At 49.9% G+C, this 20,971-nt stretch overlaps 7 protein-coding genes across 7 annotated transcripts; 3 read left to right on the top strand and 4 right to left on the bottom strand.

Moving 5' to 3' along the window:
* Positions 1-1,165: 1,165 nt before the first annotated feature.
* has1 (ATP-dependent RNA helicase HAS1) lies at positions 1,166-3,280 on the bottom strand (the record flags this gene model as incomplete). Its single annotated transcript, XM_043296563.1, has 5 exons — positions 1,166-1,417; positions 1,489-1,749; positions 1,807-2,446; positions 2,504-2,585; positions 2,650-3,280. The coding sequence occupies 5 exons, from the start codon at positions 3,278-3,280 to the stop codon at positions 1,166-1,168; spliced, it is 1,866 nt and encodes a 621-aa protein (XP_043152498.1).
* Positions 3,281-7,096: 3,816 nt separating this feature from the next.
* On the top strand, positions 7,097-9,323 carry Asppvi_000250 (transient receptor potential ion channel family protein; the record flags this gene model as incomplete). Its single annotated transcript, XM_043296562.1, has 2 exons — positions 7,097-7,469; positions 7,531-9,323. 2 exons carry the CDS (start codon positions 7,097-7,099, stop codon positions 9,321-9,323), a joined length of 2,166 nt encoding a protein of 721 aa, XP_043152497.1.
* Positions 9,324-10,049: 726 nt separating this feature from the next.
* On the bottom strand, positions 10,050-10,852 carry Asppvi_000249 (putative U1 snRNP complex component Yhc1; the record flags this gene model as incomplete). The annotated part of the gene is made up of 4 exons (XM_043296561.1): positions 10,050-10,369; positions 10,433-10,516; positions 10,592-10,720; positions 10,786-10,852. The coding sequence occupies 4 exons, from the start codon at positions 10,850-10,852 to the stop codon at positions 10,050-10,052; spliced, it is 600 nt and encodes a 199-aa protein (XP_043152496.1).
* Positions 10,853-12,001: 1,149 nt separating this feature from the next.
* Asppvi_000248 (glycoside hydrolase family 16 protein) lies at positions 12,002-13,253 on the top strand (the record flags this gene model as incomplete). Its single annotated transcript, XM_043296560.1, has 3 exons — positions 12,002-12,351; positions 12,405-12,855; positions 12,909-13,253. 3 exons carry the CDS (start codon positions 12,002-12,004, stop codon positions 13,251-13,253), a joined length of 1,146 nt encoding a protein of 381 aa, XP_043152495.1.
* A 3,349-nt stretch (positions 13,254-16,602) lies between these two features.
* On the top strand, positions 16,603-17,088 carry Asppvi_000247 (DUF3602 domain-containing protein; the record flags this gene model as incomplete). Its single annotated transcript, XM_043296559.1, has 1 exon — positions 16,603-17,088. The coding sequence occupies one exon, from the start codon at positions 16,603-16,605 to the stop codon at positions 17,086-17,088; it is 486 nt and encodes a 161-aa protein (XP_043152494.1).
* Positions 17,089-18,159: 1,071 nt separating this feature from the next.
* On the bottom strand, positions 18,160-19,424 carry Asppvi_000246 (actin-related protein ArpA; the record flags this gene model as incomplete). The annotated part of the gene is made up of 3 exons (XM_043296558.1): positions 18,160-18,222; positions 18,286-18,600; positions 18,657-19,424. 3 exons carry the CDS (start codon positions 19,422-19,424, stop codon positions 18,160-18,162), a joined length of 1,146 nt encoding a protein of 381 aa, XP_043152493.1.
* A 676-nt stretch (positions 19,425-20,100) lies between these two features.
* alg13 (N-acetylglucosaminyldiphosphodolichol N-acetylglucosaminyltransferase catalytic subunit ALG13) lies at positions 20,101-20,827 on the bottom strand (the record flags this gene model as incomplete). The annotated part of the gene is made up of 3 exons (XM_043296557.1): positions 20,101-20,239; positions 20,293-20,431; positions 20,503-20,827. The coding sequence occupies 3 exons, from the start codon at positions 20,825-20,827 to the stop codon at positions 20,101-20,103; spliced, it is 603 nt and encodes a 200-aa protein (XP_043152492.1).
* Positions 20,828-20,971: the final 144 nt, after the last annotated feature.

Genomic DNA, 20,971 nt, shown 5'->3' with positions numbered 1-20,971 from the left:
TAATCTGAGCTCTTTTCGAGCCGTTCAACCTCAGACTGAGTGGTAAGGTTTGTATCTACGTCCAAAACAGGACCACAAACTCTGAGTATCCACCGTCGGCGCGGGATCAGGACCCGCTCCCCAGGAACCACTGGCGCTGGCTCATGGCAACAACACTCAAACCAAAAGTAGAAGGTTAGTTTGACTCTCAGAGTCTCATTTCCTCCTTGGTGCTGAATCAATCCCCAATCGATGGAAACTCTAACACCTATCAAGGCCGATCGGCCATCTCCAGGACGACCCTCGTGTTCTCTACATCATTGGGCGTGATGGCTCCATGCGGCCGCCAACTCATCACATCCCACCTTAACGCCCGTGATGTGGTTGGTTGATTCAACGCAGTTTCCCCAGCCACCGCGGCCGACATCACCAGCCACCGGGTTCTTGTTTGCAGCCTCGGGTATCACCATCCTTCTTTTCACTTTTCAAAAGGAAACGAAAGTTTAGAGAATAAGCAATTTTTAATCGGATGACCAGGGTGAGTTACCAGTCACATCCGATCGCTTCGGAATCGTTCGTAAGGATGTTTACCTCTTGTGCCTGAGAGTACCGTGGTACTCCGTACAGTCAGTCTTGCATTTCCTTGGTTCCCTGTACTCTTTCTACACTTCGATGAGAGGAACCGAAAAAAGCAAAGGCCGGATGGGCTCCATGATGCATACTTGCATAGGGGGAAATCCTGGGTGCAAGACTGTACCTTACATGGGTCACCTTGCATCAAGGGATCAATCGATGCCATTTATAGAGATATAGTTGTATAGTATCGGCTTTGTGACTCCGAGAATTCGCCCGACGTTCGAACATATGCTTCATCTCTCGTCTTGCTTGTTATGCTCTCGTTGTAGACTTACATCCGGAAGCGTCGTGCTGTTCTCTTTGCTGAAATATAGGTAGTTAACTCGGACCATTTTGAGCCAGTAGTTCAACTCGATACTTCGAAGATATATGGTTAGGAGAGAAATTTCAACGAAGGAACATAAAATGACTAGAGCATGTAGACAAATTATATACCCGCAAATATGTATAGACTCCTGCACTCCTATGAGACATGACGCCAATATTCACAATGATCAAACATGATTGCTTTTAGGCTTTCCAGATAGCTCTATGACCACGTAATAGTCTATTAGTCTTCATGCTTCCGCTTGAATTTCAATCCTTTGCTGTGCGGCTGGCTGCCGTAATTGCGCCGCCCCTGCTGTTGCTGCTTTTTGTCGCGGCTCAGACTAGCTCCCAGCTGGATGTCAATGCGTGGTGGGGTGGAGAAGCCGAAGCCCTTGGCGACCTTGACGAGATCGAGCTTGTGTACATCGAAGACAGAGCGAAGGGAATGGGAGGCATATGCCTGGAGGTAGGAGCGGTAACCTTCTTTGGCGGACTAGATTGGAGTCATGTCAGCATGTTGTTCGCCTACTTAACTGGCCCCACGGGCCCAGTAGCGAAACGCACCTTGTTCAGATAGTAGTTCTGGCCAATGAGCTTCTCGAGTTGAGATTGAACGTTGACGATCTTGCTCGCCGGGAATTCGAACTCGACCACCGGCACGCGTGCTTCCTTCAGATGCTTCAAGAATCCGACTTCGGACGGCTGCAGGAACATCAAACTGCGACCCTTGGCATTGGCACCACGGGCGGTACGACCGACACGGTGAATGTAATCTCTCGGGTCATCCGGGGGGTCAAACTGAATAATCCAGTCCACAGCGGGAATCTGAAACGATGGTTAGCATAAAGCAAACAGAGAAATCGTTGTGGAGAGGTCACTCACATCCAAACCTCTAGCAGCCACGTCAGTGCAAATCAGGGTACCCTGCTTGGCGTTGCAAAATTCGAAGAAGGTGTTGGTACGCTTCTGCTGCTTCTGCTTGCCGTGCAGCTCAAGCACCGGCAGATCAATGTAGTTCAGAAGTTCGGCGTGGTACTTGACGCAGTTGCAACTTGAGAAGAAGACAATAATCTTCTTCTTGAGGTTGCGCTTCAGGAAAGAGAAGAGAAGCAGGAAACGCTTATCCGCTTCACAAATGACGTAGCCTTGTTCCAAGCCTTCGACCGTACTGTGTTCCTTGCGATGGTCGACGTTGATGTAGAGGGGACCGGGCCGAAGAGAGATACGCGCCAGGTCCTCGACCTTTGTAGTCTGGGTGGCAGAGAACAGCATCGTCTGTCTCTCTTCGGATGGCAGGATCTTGACGATCTGGCGCATTTCATCTTCGAAACCCACTTCCAGAATCCGATCCGCCTCATCAATGACGAGTGTCTTCAGATTCTTGAAGATGAAACCTTGAGTGTTCTGCAGATGATCCAGCAGACGTCCGGGGGTTGCAATGAGGAGGTTAACACCCTTCATGAGCTTCTCCGCCTCAGCTCTCCGATTCGCACCTCCAATGACTATACCGTATGTTTGAGAGCTACGGCCACAAGTCAGCAATTGCAGAGTAATAAAGTCGGTGCTGTAGGTCACTTACTGGTATTGACATAATTCTCTAGCCACACCGAAGATCTGAAGCGCAAGCTCACGTGTTGGGGAGACGACAATGACACCAGTACCTGCATGAAAAGACGATGCCCAGTCAGTAAGCCGCTCTCACATAAGAAGGAAGAATATCCTTACCGTTTCTAGGCTTGAACCGTAACGCGCTCAGCATCTCGACAGCAGGAATTAGAAAGGACAACGTTTTCCCTGAACCGGTCTTTGCGGCACCCAGGACATCCCGACCGGCGAGAAGTGGAGGAATCGTTCGTCTTTGAATCTCGGTCATAGTGTCAAAGCCCATATCATTGATGGCCTTCAATGTCTTCTCCGATAAACCCAGCTCGGTGAACTTCTGAGGCTCGCCCTCTACCGTTGGGAGACGAAGAGCGTCCGCCGAAGGAAGATCTGTGGACTCAGAATTCTTCTTATCCCCAGTGTTTTCATCCTCAGCTTCCGACTGGTCCTCGCCATCCTCCTCGTTGTCGCTGTCTCCGTCGGCTTGAGGAGGAGCGGTCTCTTCTTCCTCGCTCTCACTCTCTTCGTCGCTAGACGCGTGGCTGACCTTGCGCTTCTTAGTGGATTTATCTTCTCCATTCTTCTTGGCCTTCTTAATATCCTCCCTCTTCTCAGGAGAAGAGGTCACAGCTCCATTTTCAATGGCTGGCTGAGTAGTCGCATCGTCGGTCTCAGTTGTTGCACGACCACTTCCACCGTGCTTTCTCTTGCGCTTTTTCGTAATCGACTTCGCTGTATCCACAGGGCCCGGCATCTCGACTGCCTCGTATCGTAAAAGAGACGAGTTGTGTCTGGAGTCCGAAAGTGGTCTGGTTAAGAAAAGCCTAAACTGTGAACTGACAATCCCTTCTATTTTTCCATCTTGCTTTTTTTTTTCTTGGGGTCGACCCACTGCAAAAAACTCCACGTCACGTGCTGATAGGCCCTGATAGCTGCTGTTGGATGTGTCAGCAGCCTGATATGCCAATTTCCTAAKGCATCAATTTAATGTACAGATACTGGAGCACATTTCACAGTTCAGGTAGACCTATGTCTACTTCATTGTGATGAAACAATAACGGTATCTTCGATGAGGCCGATCTTATATGCAGATATGACATTATATACTGATACTGCACGACTCACTTTTCGATATCCACCTGCAGATATGAACTCCCCAATCAATGACATATGCATCGATGTATTGCACTCGTCCCAGCGAAGCATGCTGGCGTTGACAGCACACATTGGAATAAAGACCTGAGCTCGCTCATGCTTGGACTAAGCGAATGAGCAAAAGGCCTCTAGGGAGCACCTTGCCCACTTTGTCGTGCTCTCACCCTACTTTAGCTTCGAGGTTGTTTTCTACCGATCTAGGCGCATTTTGTCTTGCTGTAACTAGGTAGATTTTGATCTGGACTGCGCTTGGGAGAGGGCCAATGTCTTCGTGAGTCCTATGCGAGGCAGACACAAGCCCAAGGGATGAATTGTGGAGAATTAGGGGACATTGGTACTTTGGATTCGACTGGTTTCTCTCAGGTAGACGTTCTCTATTGACTTAGTAGTCATGGTGCAGATTCCAAAGCCGAGATATGGCTAATCGGTACTTAGAATCGCATGCGGTCTAAGGGGCACGTTACCAAGACGTACTTTAAGGATCACAGGAAGAGCTGTATATCTCAAGCTGCAGTAGTTCCTGATATTGCCGAAGTCTCATCACACTTCCCAATGAAGGCATAAGAGCGCATGGCAACTCTCGCCCCCAACACTGTCATTTTAACGGGGCTAGGGCACTACAGGAGCAATGTGACCTTGAAAGCCAAGATACATTCAACAGATTAATTTTGCTGCCTTGGATTCAAGGTGAAGAGGGCTGGGATTTCACTTGTAGCCGAGTACTTGGCGACGCATTATGTATTGATCTCGGTCTCGGCTAGATGCAAGAAGATTAAATGTGCTGAGAGCCATAATAAAGAGAACCACGAGAGGTATCTGTCTATGCAATTTCTATTACGAAGTTAGGATTGAGCATGGAACGCTAAAAATAGCAATTCCTGCTGCCTATGACCTGATATTTGTCAAGTCTTGGAGTTTCAATATACTGAAACTGCATTTGCGATTTCTTTGTCCTTGAGACTTGAGTCCATAAGGGCCGAAGTACAAAGTACTATTCCTTGATTTCCTTCCCAATGTCGTGGATTGTTGAAGTTGTCATCGCATGACGAGTACAGGTGCGATCCGCGAAGATCGGTCAGGATGAACGTCATGGCGCGCATTCCAGTGGGAGGATCGGCTCCAACCTCCAAGCCTCTGATGCAGATCAGGGACGGCAATACGCGACTATCATCGGACCATGATGCTTGAGCTGAAGTAGTATCGTGTGCATTGTCCTCCAGATCATTGCTGTCAATATGAAACTGGCAATCATCTATATCTACTCCCTAGACTAGAACTAACCATCCTAACGTCTGCAGCAAAACCATCGTTAAATGCGCCGAGACGTCTTCTGGAGGCTGTGCAGAACCCAGACATAGGCGCTAACCAGATTCGCATGGAGGACGATTCAGTACTGTTTAGACTCTACATCAATGATCTTGTAGTGATCTTGATTGAGAAAGGGCATTCAAATAATAATGTTAATGTCCAAAGAATATGAGTTTTGTCATCATGATAATCGGTCACTGATATAGCCTCAGGCTTGAGCTTAAACACCAGTTTGCATGATCGCATTAAAGTTGGAGTGGGTGGCGGAGTTATTAATAGCATCCGCTTGAAATAATGATCCAAGGTTGAAAGAGGACCAGCAGGAAGACCGCTACCACATTCAAACCTGAGGTAGTCCACAGTCCACATCCTGTCAATACTTGGCCTCAATTTCTGAACCAGGTCTCAAATGATAGACACTGGACGTGGCTGGGTGACTGCTAGGAACATACAGTAATGCAATAGACAGACGCTGAATCGCCAAGGCGAGTAACGATGAGCATATCATTTTCAACGGAACAATGGGACAGCTCCACTGGTGCCTTTGGAGCGCCTAATGGATGTAATTTCGCAATCCGTGGGGTCCTTGGTACCATCTAGGATATACCCAGCCTTCACGAATGACGATACTGCTCCCTTGCCCTTTTTGGGAGGCTTACCGTTATTCCAGAAAAAGGAAGAGAACGAATCGAAAAAACATCACCAAGATAAAAAGTTTTCAGTACGTAGTACAAAGGATATTGTGTTCCTGTTGCCGCCGACGCAAAGGCAAATTTGAAATGGATTAAAATTATAACCAATGATATGGTGCTGCGGTCCAGCAAATATGGCGCCCCTGAGAGACGCGCGTGCATTATTGGGACACAGAGGCTCAGCACGGGCTGGGTTGATCAGCTCTGGTGGTGGACGCTGTGGGTGGTTGTCCGCCTAGGGAACTTTTGCGAGAACACCTAACAGAGCATGATCCAAGCATTACGGCAGTTTCAGCAAGAAATTCGATGGCTGACAAGGTCATCCATCATCCTGCGCATGTAGACCTTGTCATGCTGAAGAATCTTCGGCATATTGTAAAACCTAGTTCCCTCCCTGCATAAGTACACTGTAGACTTAATCTTCCCAGTATTATTTCCTATCCTTTGTTACTTGCTACCTACCTCTAAAATTCTGTCTCGAATTGAAACTGCAGCAAATCCACTCGACCCAGGGACAGCTGCCGGATAGTACTCAGTCTGTGACCTTAATTAAGGAATGCAGTGATCGCCTGTAATTGGTCCACTTCACAACGCAACCCCCCTGCTGACTCAGCTGTCGAGGGTGTTTCATCGGCATTCCAGTGGTCTCTCCTGCGACCAGACCTTCCCGTCCCATCCACACCCCCCCCGTTTTGTGTTTTCTGGAGAGTGTCAAGTGTGAAAGGGTGCCAGTTTTTTATCTCTTCTACTACCTTCGTTCTTTTATTTCCTTTCTTTGGTATCTCTCCTTACCGCTTCTCGACTACTGGTCCAAATCGGAGCGTTTTGAGAGAGAAAACAGAAAGAGACGGAGAGAACGACGGCTATCATATCTTTGGGAAACCCCGTCCCCTTGGTTGTCTTACCCTCTTAGGCTATACACTGTGTGTCGCCGTCCCGCTCGCTTCAATCGTCCAACGACTTCAATATCGCTCTCGACACTCTTTTATATACGCTGCGACATTCGTCACTCTTTCCTGGAATTTGTTACCGATCGCTTCGCCCTTGATTCGTGCGATCCTTTTCTCTCGTTTACCTGGCCTAGAAGACTCGCGCTGGATATCGATCTATGGTCCCTTCAATGCCTTCTTGAACAGCACGCCGCAATCAACCCGATCTTACTCGAACAATCTTTGAATCGACACTTTTATCTGGGTTCTACTGCTCGTTACCCTCGCTCCCACGTCATTACAATACAACCTTTGGTCGATACCACATTTCCGCATCCGGCCGGTCCTACCTGGTACTCTGGAGTACCACCTCCCATTCGACAGTGATCATTCCATCTTTTTGACTGTGATCTATTCTCACCTCCGTCCACGAACTTCTTCCCCGCTGCCGAGTGCAAAAACACAGCTCGACAGGGCCCTGCCACCATGCGGTTAATATCGCTAATCATCAGTTTGTTCGTCGCTTTTCTCGCAACACCGCTTGTGTCTGCGACTAAGCTCATCGAGTCCAATGCCTTGAACCTGTGTCAAGACAGTTCGAACTTCACAGCAACCTTCTTCAGTGTCACCTTCACGCCCAACAATCGAACATTAGCCTTTGCCTTTGATGGAGTCGCTGCGATCTCCGGTAAGGTTACCGCTGAGCTTGTCCTCACTGCCTATGGATATGAAGCACTGAGGAAAGAGCTGGATCCTTGCCAAATGAATCTGGCGGGTCTTTGCCCAATGAATGCTGGTCCCATCGATGTCCCCAGCGCCAATATCGTCGTGTCAGAGGATGTGGCTAAACAGATCCCTGGTGAGGATGCCTACCCTGACTGCTGTCTGAAAATGGTGTAATCTCGCTAACCGGTCATTAGGCATCGCATACACGGTTCCTGATCTTGACGCCAAGGTCCGGATCTATATCAACTCTACGGACACTGGCAAGAGTATCACTTGCATTGAAGCTAGTCTGTCGAACGGCAAGACGGTTTACCAGAAAGGCGTCGGCTGGACAACAGCCATCATCTCCGGTTTAGGTCTTGCTGCTTCCGCAATCACCTCTGGTCTCGGTCACTCAAATACCGCCGCTCATGTCGCAGCCAATGCTCTCTCTCTTTTCGGCTTCATGCAGTCGCAGGCTATGTTCGGCATGATCTCCGTTGCGATGCCGCCGATCGTCGAAGCATGGACGCAGAATTTCCAATGGAGTATGGGTATCATCCACGTAAATTTCCTGGAGACCCTTTGTACTTGGTATCAACGGTCGACCGGTGGAACGCCTACAACCCTTCTTTCGGAGTTGTCTACCACATCCGTCGAAGTCCTGAAACGCCGAAAACGTTCTACTGAAGCTACAACGACCCTGATGAAGAGGGGTGTCAACGAAATCGTGAAAAGAACTAGTGCGGCCAACGACGCGGCTACTTCCTCAACCGTCGTCGTGCGCGGCATTAAGCGTGTCGGTTTCGTAGCAGGCATTGAACAGACCAATATCTTCCTTACAGGTCTCATTTTCTTTGTCTTCTTCGTCTTCATAGTGATGGTCATTGTCGCTCTCTTCAAAGGCGCGTGCGAGATCCTCGCCAAGAATGGAAGGATGAAGAGTGACAAATTCTCTGATTTCCGGAATGGCTGGAAAGTCGTGGCACGAGGCATCCTGTTCCGACTGACCCTGATTGGTTTTCCCCAGATGTGCGTGCTGTGCCTCTGGGAATTTACCCAGCATGACTCCGCCGCTGAGGTGGTACTGGCGGTTATCATGTTTCTGTCAGTGCTCGGTGCTCTGGGCTGGGCTGCTTTCAAAGTGATCCTCCTGGCCAAGCGGTCGGTTGTCATGCACAAGAACCCAGCCTACATCCTCTACTCGGATCCCACATGCTTGAACAAATGGGGATTTTTGTACGTGCAATACCGTGCGACTGCCTACTACTTCGTAGTGCCGGTCCTGGTGTACCTTCTTATCAAGGGCATGTTCATTGGTCTTGGTCAACCGGCCCCTGTCGTACAGACCGTCGCCCTGGTCATCATCGAGGCCGCCATGCTCATTGCCGTCAGCGTTCTGCGGCCTTGGATGGACAAAAAGACGAACATCTACAACATTACTATTGCCGCCATCAACTTTGTCAATGCTATCTTTTTGCTGTTTTTCTCGGAGGTCTTCAACCAACCAGGAATCGTTACCGGTGTCATGGGCGTTATCTTCTTCGTTTATAACGCCGTTTTCGCGCTGATTCTATTGATTTTGGTGCTTATCGCATCTATCTACGCCATTGTATCGAAAAATCCCGATACCCGTTACCAGCCCATGAGAGACGACCGCGGCTCCTTTATCAAGTCGCAGAGCCAACTGACTACGGAGTTGGACGCGCTAGGTGCCACTGCACGTGGTGATGTCAAGGACACATCGTACAAGTCGAGTCCCTTCGATGATGACAATGGTTCTTTCTCAAGCGGCAACGGAGCCAGCATTGGACGTCAGAATCTCCAAGCATCTCATGATACGACGCCGCACCGGCAGGCCCCAGTCTCTCCAGTTGATCCTTCGGTGCCTCTATTCCCCAGCGATGGACGGGGGCCGCCTCATTATGGACGTTCACCATCGCCAATTCCCTACCGCGCCCAGCACAATGCTAGTCCGTGGCAGAGAGGGGCCGGGTATGATCATTAGAGGATCCCACTGCTATTTTTCTCTGAGCCTTGCTGGAAATGAAGTTATGGCGTAAGCGCGGGAGTGGACTGACCAATCGTCCTGTCCTCTGAACTCTGATATTTTCCTTTGACCCTTTGGTTGCTCATCCACCCTTTCTACCTCTTTTTCTTTTTGCTTCATTGTGATATACTCCAAAATTCTCTTTTTCAACCTCTATTGATCTTACTATATCCTTACTGGATGTTTTCTTTTTTCCCTTGCGGTTACAGCTGGCGTTCTGAAGCATCGGATTTGGATATCGGGACCTGGGTTTGTGGACTTTTCCCGAGTATTTTAGGGACCTAGAGTCGTTTGTGCTCTGCATTATCCGGTGGTGTATCATATCGCGGTTCCATGTATGAACAGGAATCATATTGCTAGAACTTGCGTGAGAGACGCATGGTATCCCCAACATGCTCATCATTATAGAATACGTCTTGTTGTTACCCCAACTAGATAGTAGCGTGAACTTATGTTGGAATGATATAGACCCGGATGATCCTCAGTTCGAGGTTTGAACGTAGATGCGTGTGGCAATGGTTATATTGCAGTATGATTAATCATTGTCACTAAATGCATTCGTATAACATCCTGTTAAACCACGCTGAAGTAGAACAAAAGAAGAATTCGTAGAGAAGATCTACCGACGAAAAATGCCCGAGTAACATCACAAGTAATACAACGCAATAATTAGCCCGAACTCAATCATCGCCTTTCACCTAGTCCAGGAGGAGGACCCGGCAGACTGGAGGTGTTCATCCCCGGCGGCGCTGGGGGACCAGACATACCGGGCCCCGGGCTGGGGCTGAAACCGGGCTGGCCCGGGGGAGGCACAGGAGGGAATCCCCCAGCGCCGGGAGGGGGAATCTGGAAATTAGGCGGGAACCCGCCAGGTGGCGGGACAGGGGGAAATCCCTGACCGGGAGGCATGTTGGCGAGAGGAGGCGGGGGAAGACCTCCTGGGGCGCCGCCTGCTGGTGGGGGGAAGGGAGGCGGGAAGGGGAGGCCTCTACCGCCGGGTGGTGCTATTGGGAGTGTCAGTATTAGAGTGGGAGTATAGTACTGGGATATGGAGGGTGTGGACGTACGAATGGGCATGCCTGGGGGAATTCCATTGGGACCTCCGGGGGGAGGAATGCCGAATGGAGGAGGTGGGAGTTGACCGGGGCGACCTAAGCCAGAGATATTGGTAAGACGGTTTCCAACACAAAGAGGATTGTCGATGAGCAGGGGTAATGTTCGCGTACCAGGGAATCCGAATGGTGGGGGAAAGGCGCCTGGGGGAGCCATGGCAGGGTTGGGGACAGCTTGGCCCTCGGCGGCATATGAAGACGTGATCGAGTCAATGACGGATTGTGCCTTTTCCTGTCCAATCTCTGTACCAATTGTCAGCATCATCAGTGACAGACAGTGGTTGGAGCGAGGTAGGACTTGTGCATACGTTGATAGTATTCCACCACGTTCCTCAAATGATTCCGACCCGAATTGTGAGCCTTACGCACGCTCATCGAGTCGTGCGTGAGATATACATCGCAGTAGTCACCTGTATACAGAATCCACCGTTAGAATCACTGTGCTGAGAATCAAGTCCGTATTGATAGACGATTCCTCTCGGATGCGCCATCGCCTCCGAGAGTCTGATATGTCCCGACGGGAGAGAAGACCTACAGAAGAGTAGAGCGGAGGTCAGCTTGGATTTTCACATTATAGGGAAGAGATACTTATATTTTGGCATTTTCAATTGTAGAAGCGATCGCTCTGCAATGGTATGGTAGAAGTTCAATGGGTGGCGCTCAAAAGGCGCGCTGCGCGTCGGACGAAGATTGTGCGCTGAGTCAACACAAATTTTGCTGGTCAATCGAGCAACTCTCAGATTGCAGTATAACTCTTGTCGTCTTTGTCAATAATTCAGTCGCAAAGTCGGGTTGTTAATCAAAGCAATTTGTCGCAAGTAAATTTAGCTACGGAGCGGAGAGATTCGATCTAACGGAGGTTATCAGAGCGGTGGAAAGTGGCAGAATATGATGCTGTCCTCAGGCTCGAGTGTCAAGGCTAGCGACGTGCCTGAGATGAACACCATGCTATGAGGTCGCAATAATGACGATATTCGGTCGATTATCTCAATCCTAGCTCATGCTATATAAAGCACTAGCTCGGAACCATGTCTCTCATGGCAATATGGAGGAATTGGGAGCTAAGTCTTCAAAACTGTTGACCATCACTCGTCCGACAGAATCAAGTCAACATCGCCTTACCATGCGCTGCACGTCCTGATGGAGCACGAACTAGGATGAATACGTAAGCTGAGCGAACAAATTGTTGTCTTACTATTACATTCGCATTGCTTCTCACTCAAAGGAGGATATCCCAATCTGGCCATATTAAATGACAAGAGTTGTCGAAGCTGTTTTGCTCATGCTTAGTAGATCAGTAGCGTTGTCTGTTCTCACAATGGATTTCTTCCTGAACCACTCTTTATAGTCAAGTCGATCTGTGGTTGAGCATCGTGAGAGATCCGGGGAACTTCTCTGATTCATCTCAGCTGTGATTCATGATGGCGTCGATGTATCAAGATGTTTCTCATGGACGGACTGTAGTGTGCTTCATCTGCTTCGCACTTGCAAGTCTCAAAACATCAAGATCAGAAATTAGCAGCTATGGCAGACACAAGCAGTTTCTACCAAGAAGATGCATTGTACAAGGTCGAAAGAAATCCAACGTCCCATGAGATTCAGGCAAATAAACCTTGCAAGGCCGACAGTCCAGCCCAGCGTTCATGCAGCAAGACCAGGGGGTGGCCCCGTGCAGTCAAGATCCTCGTCCCTGTTGCAGTGGTTGCTGCAGTGCTAGCTGGAGTCATAGTAGGCACTGTCCTAGGAACGAGGGATACTCGATATCCGGATTATTTACCTCTTGACTATTTCCTGGTCGACGAGTACCACCCATCCTCCTTCTTTGATCACTTCTGGCACTTCACAGACGAGGACCCTACCTATGGATTCGTCGAGTAAGTAAACAAACTTAGGCAATCTGCATTGAGCTCGCGCTTACAATCTACAGGTATGTCGATCGCAAACAAGCAGAGTCCCTCAACTTGATACACTCTACAAATTCCTCTGCGAGCATCAGAGTCGACAACAAAACCCGCTACGCGCCTCGAGGCAGAAAGTCCGTCAGACTCGAGTCCAAGAAAGGCTACGACACGGGCCTGTTCATCTTCGATATCATCCATACACCCTACGGCTGCGGAACCTGGCCCGCCTTGTGGCTAGCGGACACATACAACTGGCCGCTCAAGGGGGAAATCGACGTCCTCGAAACAACAAACAGAGCTACAGAAGGCAACGTGGTCACCCTGCACACAGATAAAGGCTGCAGCGTCAAGGGAAGACGGAAGCAGCTGGGCAGCGCGCAGTACTCGACCTGCGACGATAAGCACGGGAACGCGGGCTGTGCTGTCCAGGGTCGCCCAGCGACGTATGGGGAAGGGTTCAACGAGAATGGCGGCGGTGTATGGTTCCCGTCCTCTGCCTCTCAAGCCTCAAAAATTCTGACCCGTTGCAGGTATACGCGGTCGAACTCCGAGAAGCAGGAATTCGAGTCTGGGTTTTCCCTCGCGACTCCATTCCGGACGATTTCTCGAATCCGGAGCGCAGGCCTGACCCGTCCTCTTGGGGAGCGGCTCTGGCTGACTTTCCCAGCACGCACTGCGATATCCCATCTCACTTTAGCAACCAGAGTATCATCGTCAACATTGATCTGTGCGGCGAGATGGGCGCCCAACAGGAGGACTACAACGATTTGTATGATTGTCCGGCAACATGTGAGGAGTTTGTCGCTCGCAACCCGCAGAATTTCTCGCAGGCTTATTGGGAGTTTCGGAGTTTTCGGATCTATCAGACGATGTGAAGGGGGGTTCTGTATTTGATATCATTTTGACTGGCTGTACTTCTGTGGGAGTGATGGATTTTCGTGGTTATTTGATGACTTCTGCAACGGCTCGCGGAATCTTGCTATATAGGTGGACTTGCGGGGGTCGTATTGGTGATTGCTGCTCCTCCTGGCGTATGTCTCACGCAATTGATACCCGGTTTGATCTTCTCTCTACTTGATTGTTGGTGAGCGTAGGACTACTAGTGCGAGTGCTAGTATGAAAGCCTACCCGAACCCTAATGACAGGAGACTTTGCATAAATCACGCAAACTCGATGGACAACTCGCCATGACGTGATCTAGGATGAAACAAAGGGCTTCTACTGAGACCACGATAGTCACGTTCCCACTCCGCTCCAGCTGATTTGAGTGGCACACTGACTTTCGAGGCCTGTCAAAGCACCAAGCGGGAGATTAACCAGTCGCCAGGAACCGGGGCGGTCAGAACCCCAAGCCGGCCCCAGACCAGGGCATTCTGTTACTTAAGATTATGCCAGCTGCCGGGTTCTAGTCCTTCTGATCTTCAAGCTTTAGCTAATATTAATCATGACTTGACGACTCCAACTCCGCAGTGATGCAAGAGAAAGAAATGCCGCATATTGGGAATGTGTATGCAGTTTCGTGCAACTGTAACACTGGATGCTGATGTGCATGCTGGTGCTACACTCGTCACAAAATGGATCAGTGGAGAGTAATGGGGGATTTTTGTTGGGAAGGTGATCTCCGACTGGAGAGACCAGAAAGTATATTGTTCTGCAGTAGTCAGTTGGAGCATGGGGAGGAGGGGCTCACCAAACCCAAGTCCCCAGACAGTTAACAGTACTCAGAGACCCTCTCAAAATAGAGCAGGAGGATTTAAGTCTAGGGGGAAAAGGGATCTGCCACAAGGGGTTGAATACCCCTTAGAACGCAATAGATAATAATACATGAGATCACGGGGAGATATCACGGGATGCTGATCGCAGGCGGTGCCAGCATGACACTTAGGTACGTGGTACTGAGCCACGCTGGGCTGGGGGTGGAAAATCCGGGGAAGGCAATTTCCTATTTCATCTTGTCAGGCTGGCGAAGCCTCGGAGCGCTCGGTTTGAGTTGGATGGACCGGCCATTTGCCGGTAAGGTGATCCGGTTGCTGGTACTGGTCAGTGGTCACTCGGCGAGAACCACCAGTGACTGTTCGTCTTGGTAAGTTGACATGACGACTGGTAAAGCAAAAAGCGGAAGGCCAGTTTTGCTGGTGGGTGTTGGCAGAAAATTTGCTACCTCTCATGGGGAAACTAATTGGTGGAGAGCAGGGTGGGTTACAGAGAAAAATAGAAAGAGAGGGAAAAAAAAAAAAAAGGAAAAAAAAAAAAAAAAAAAAAATAGAAAAAATCATTTCCCTTTCATGCGTCATTTTCTGAGACCCACATCTGTCTGCAGTCCAGGCTTCTTCCGGTCTGGGGAAAGCTGTCCTCTTTGAGCCTAGTGTCTGTTCTCCTGTCGATTTGCGGTCAGGCCTGTCATAAGCCTCTACCACAGTACGGAGTATACCTAAGGTATCTGAAGGGGGCCTAGACAGAAAAGCCCAAGTATGATCGAGGTTGCAATTATGACGGTATCAATTACGAAATGGCTGCTTCCGTGAAACCGATGAGGATTGCCTCAGAATGCAGTAGATACTTGGTAGAATCCAAGACAGAAGATTCTAAGAGTCTTCATCCTTTTGCTGATCGCCCCTGACTTGATCTCGGCGCTAGACTCGAGCAAGGCTAGTCGGATCTACAAATGCCAAGCCATACAATTTGTCCCCTTCTACATCAGACCCCAAGACTATTGAAGACTCTCCTGAGACTCAGTGACGGGATGAATTATTGTCTTGCCATGAAAATAGTGCCATGATAGTAGGTCCATGACCAAGTGCTCATTCTCAGAAAGGGGTAGGTACAGGGAGAATATTCTGCAGCCTACTATGGAGATTAACGATGGTAGTTTCTACGACTAGAATGATGCAATTGTACCTCGATTCGGTACATGCGGGGTTTTTTCCATTTTATTTCTTTTTGCTTTGTCCGCTTTCTTTACGCCTCGAGAAAGAACCTTCACATAGTCCAATAACAATAGGCCATGTTACATTTATCTAATGCTACGTAGAATCTATTGTAGATGGTGAGGAACGATTGTCTGAGATTCCCCCATGCAGCATCCTCCAAATAAAGATGCCACGAGACTACCTTAATTAGATTTCGCCGCATGATCAAGCCTCCAGGAACTGCGACGCAATAGCCAACACAGAGGATCTGAAGCATCGCCGGGGACGGTGAGGAAATGGAATTGGAACAGTCGTCATTTACCATGTCTAGAACCATCTGCTCTCCTCATCGTGACCGACAGCTGGATTGCTTTGGTGGCATTTTGGGAAGGAGGCGAGCACAAGCGACTCGTGACTGGCCATCCAGGAATTTCCATTACCCCCAGAAAATTAGGGAGCGTATATGATTGGCTCATAAGGCCGTTTCTGTTACGTTTGCCACGCCGCGAAGGGACGGTGTGCTCGTCAGATGATCTCCAGGAATTTCTTAAAGCAGCAAGAACTGTTGGCTGCGAAATGGAACTTTTACCCAATAGGAGACTGGCCTGCTGACACAATTCCAGCAATGTGGCTCTCGATTGGCTGCTGTGGCACTGAGTCAGCAAGTTATTCATGCTGCCGCCTTAATGCCTGCCGAAGAACCGCGCGCATACTCTCGGACGCTTACTTGATACGTCGACCATGAGAGAATTTTTGCTGGGGAAAATTTTTTTTGGTTTTGACGACAAGACTAACCGCCAACTCCACTTGGTTATCCAATATCCACAAACAGCACCGCGTGTGACCCCTCTGGGTTTGTCCGTGACTCTTGTGCCTGGCAAGGAACGCCCCAGCTGAGGCACTAATGGTGCAATTTGGTGCAATGATGGTAGACCATGACGGCACAAGGGGGCATAACTATATAAAACCTTCCCCGCCAGAATGTTTGGGTCCCATACTATACAGTCTCCATCCAGCAAACAAAGAAATTTCTTCTCATACCTCGCGTCCTCTAATACTCAGCGTGAACCCTCTCTCTTTCACGTCCTCCATCTATACAAACTTATCTACTTGATATTCGAGCATCCTGCTTCTGCTTGCTTGAAGTCGCCTACAATTCCGCGCGGTCACGTCAGCTATAGACTAGACGTTGAACTTCATCCATTAGATGGTACTTTGCTGAGAGTTGGCTCTTGAGTCAATCGTACGATCCGCATACCACGAGCTTGATTCGAGTATAATCCAGTCAAAGGACATCCACACCACTACCTACATTATGCCTACGAAAATGAACTACCGCGTGATTGAACCTCACCCGTCCGTTCCTCACACCAACCGTCCAGCCCTACATACAGCTCGCGGAGGCGCTGGCAACGTCATCAGCCTGAAAAACACCAAGACTACCGATTCGCAAACAGCCACCGGCCCCGCCTCCCTGACACGCCTGGATTCAAATGTCCCAAGTACCTACAAGTCCGGCCGCGGCGGCGCAGGGAATGTCCACAGCAGCAGCGAACGGGCAATCTTCAGCTTTGACGAGGAACTGGAACGGGAGTTGCGTCGCGCCGCTCCTGTCTACCATGTGGGCCGAGGAGGTGCCGGCAACATGATCTACAGTGATAGCTGCAGTAGTGGCAGCAGCATCCTCACTCGCAAGTTCTCTTCCAGCAGCACGGCATCAGCCAGCAGCACCGGCTCGGCTCGGGAAAAGGCCCTTCGTGGCCTGGAGAAGGGTTGGGGAAAGATTAGGGGTATGGCTTAAGGGGTAGCCATTCCCTTTTGCATAATGCGCTGCGCTGCGCCTAACGACATGACGATTTACGACCACCAACAAAAAAAGTTTTCTTTTTCGAATTTTTATCTCCTTTGGAAGTCAAACTATCACCTACATTTTTCTTAATCCAACTTCAACATCCTTCAACCAACGTTGTTGCTGTGGAGCGTCCTGGCCGACAATCACGCGACTACATTCTGTTCTTCTGCCTCAACATGACTGTATCGACCTGATACCCCTGCTACTATACATCTGAAATCTACTTCTTTGTCCATGATTACCCAAGGATTTTCAACATCCGCTGCGCCCATCTCCCGTCACTCATACCATTCTGTTTCTTCAAATATATTCAGCGTGTTTGTGCCATACCAGATCTTTGGATTGGCATCGGGGAGGCCATCTGCATCTGCATCTGCATCCCTCATGTATCTTAGCGTACCACTGGCGTTGGCCACACCAATTGGAAACAAGAAACAGATATCTGCTGTTGTGAATCTTTACTCTACCATGTATACTTTACAGTAACTTGTAGTCCGTAGTCATGTCACCCTTAGACTCAGACCCGACTGAGGCACCCGTACACGTACATGTCGCTCATTCCGTCTATATTTCCAATGTCTATTATGTACAACATCTGCCTTCAGACGGCTCCCGCTGATACAGGGCAATCACTACCTGAACGCAACCACCGCCCACTGAAGCGTGAAGTAAATTACTTGCTCTTTGATCGATTCGGCAGCGGGACATGGATTTCGTGCATGTAGATTGAGGCGCTATCATGTGGTATGTTGCATTGTGCCCAACATCAAGAGAAAAGAAAGGTATAGTGCGTGATGTGATCGAACGATGCATCAATGGCTCAAGAAGAGAGGGAAGAAGAAGGGTATCAAAAGCCCAAGCCTAGCCGCTACAAGTAGTGGTTTGACTTGATCTGAGCCTGCCGGACTTGGTGGCGGCTGGTCTGGAGTCTATGGGCCAGAAAGTGGGAGACAGGAAAGAAAAGGACGAGGACGACTCGTCCCTTCGTGATCACCGCGTTTGTTGGTGTGGGAGAAATGTCTAGGCGAATTTCCTGTGGATGATCTCCGGGTCTTCGTGCCATTCGTCTGCGCTTACCCACATCTGAGGGAGCTGTTAGTTAGGTCTGTTTTGGGTATACTGTTGGTAAGTTTGACTTGGACGTACCTTGCGGAATGTGCTGAGCCCGGCGAGGATACCACCGCCGATCCAGGTGGTGTATTTCCGCTCTGCCGGCGCAGAGATGCGGATCTTCATGTCCTCCACGGCCAATCTCTTGATCTCTCGCATTAGCCGGTCGGGGAAGTTCTTGCACAGTGTTGAGCCCCCTGAGAGGACGATGTTGAGGTATAGGGATTTCCGGAGATCGAGATCTGTGCGGGTGATGGCGTCTTGGACGATTTGATGAACGCCGGGGTATTCCAGGCCGATGAGTTCGGGCTCGAATAGGATCTCAGGGGCTCTGTAGCGCTCTTGTCCGATCTATCCTGGTTGATTAGCTCGCCTTCTCCGGAAACTTGATTGTAGAGGGGGCTGACCTTAATCTTGTGCCCATCAGGCAATACGTAGTCGACGGCTTTCGCCTCCGACTTGTGGTAACTGTTCATCCAGTCCTTCTCTTCCCGCTTCGGATCCAACGACACGTAGCAGACCTTCTCCTTGATCATCCGCACCACCTCCTTCTCCGCACTCGTATGCAGCACATGCCCATTCTTCCGCAGCAGCAGCTGCAATTGCTCCGTGACATCTCGCCCCGCAACATCAATCCGCCGTATACTATTGGGGATCGCGAAACCCTCAAACACAGGCACCGCATGGGACACTCCGTCCCCTGAGTCCAGCACCACGCCCGTCGTGCGCCCGGACGCGTACAGCGACAGCACCGCCTGGATAGACGTATATAGCGCGGGCACATTGAACGTCTCGAACATGATCTGGGCGGCGACATCGCGGTTCTTGCGCGGGTTGAGCGGCGGCTCCGTCAGGAGCACGGGGTGTTCCTCCGGTAGCGTCTTCAGCTCGTTCTCGTACACGTAGTGCCAGATTTTCTCCATGTCGTCCCAGTCCGTCACGATGCCGTGTTCCAGTGGGTATCGGATCTTGAGCAGCCCGCGCAATTCCTGTGCTCGTTGCCCGATAAACACGTCGCCCTCCAGACCGCCGGCCATCACCCGGGGGTGTTTTGGCCGCCCGACGAACGAGGGGAAGAAACATGAGGGAATCTCTTCTCCGGCAAAACCGGCGCGGATTGTACCGCTGCCATTGTCGATGACAATGGGGGCGTTGTGAAGGGTTGCCTCGGCCATTGTGTGAGGAGAAGGGTTGTGTTTGGGGAGGAGGTCGGTAGGGGGGAGGCGGCGCGAATTGTGGTGACAATGGCCCTGAGGCCTATCCTTGCTGGTTGTGACACGTTAAGACCGGTAGATGTGAAAGATTATAACTGGCAGCTTGTGAAGTGAGTTTTTGTTCATCGGCGTGGACACTGGCGATTGTAGGCAAAATAATTGTTTTTAGAGGGGATGTTGAATCCCGCAACTCTTCGCGTCCGCTCTCATTTCCCATCAACAAGGAGGAGCTTGGGCCAGCCGACTATCGCTGCTACAGAAGTACTTCTACGACTATCTGCCCCAACACAATAATTTATCATAAAACACGACGATGGCGGATTCTGAACGCTTTAAAACAATATAAATACCTAAGCCGGCAAAATCCAATGTTCATGAACGGTCCTCCACTAAACAAACAAGGCATCGGCCTTTCTTCTATCTGACCACACGGCTCGGTCGACCAACAAATCCGCCTCGAGGGCCCGTACACGCGGCACAAAAAATTTGGACCAGATATCCTAAGATCAAGCTTGGAGCAATTCAGACAGTGAGAAGCACCAAGGGCGAAGGAGTAGCGGCGACCTGATCTTTCACAGTTCAATATGAAGTAGCCAAGAGTAGCATAAATCATCATTCATAAGGGAGTTGACGGTATTCAATCCACAAATCCCATCTCATCAGACATTACTTGCTCCAGTGTCGGCTGGTTCTTTTGGCCAGGGCCACGCACAGGCGGCCACCTTAGCATGCGAGCTCGCAATTGTTCAGCTTGCTGCAGTGCTTGGCAAAGATTCCTGCCAGGTAATTAGCAAAGCCTGAAGCACATATGGAGGAATCTGCAACCTACTGATAGTGGCTAGCAACGACGTATCCTTGTTTCTGTAGCTGGCGCGCTAGTTCCTCTTGATGGTTGTCCTGAAGAGAAGGATTGGGCACGACGATGAGGGGGATGCCCATCCGTAACACCTCGAGAATAGTGCCGGATCCTGACAAGCATTCCATGTAAGATTTCAGACGACGCCAGTGCCGGGTAGCGGCCAAGAAGGATGATCAATACCTGCGTGACTGATAACCAACCCACCACTTCGTCCTTTACTTATGTCGGCCTGAGCCAATGCAAACTCCCCTCCCAGCCCATGCTCGTGGAAGGAAAAACCACCGACATCTATTCTCTGCCAGGGCCTGCGCTCAGGTGGATACTGCTTGAGGAAATTATGATAAATCGCCGCATTTTTGCCGTATTGAACCATTAAATGCGAGTAGCCATTTTTCTCCAGGGCCGTCACAAATGAGGGATCTAGTGCAGCGCGTACAAGCTCTTCAAAAGAGGCAGTTGCGCCGACTGTCACAAAGCATACCTTGTTCGGGAGCTTCGCTGACATGACTGCAAACTAAGTTCCCAAGAACTCCGTTTGACAGGGGATTTGATCGATGCCTTGACAGGGCTGCAGAAGCATTTCAGCTCCTAAGCTGGAGATGCCCTTTGAATGAATATGCAAGTCCGTTATCAACCAACATCAGGTTCA

Source organism: Aspergillus pseudoviridinutans (genome assembly GCF_018340605.1).
Source record: "Aspergillus pseudoviridinutans IFM 55266 DNA, scaffold_1, whole genome shotgun sequence".
Lineage (NCBI taxonomy): Eukaryota > Fungi > Ascomycota > Eurotiomycetes > Eurotiales > Aspergillaceae > Aspergillus > Aspergillus pseudoviridinutans.
The sequence above is the reverse complement of the archived record's forward strand: the minus strand, read 5'-3'. Positions and strand labels throughout refer to the sequence as shown.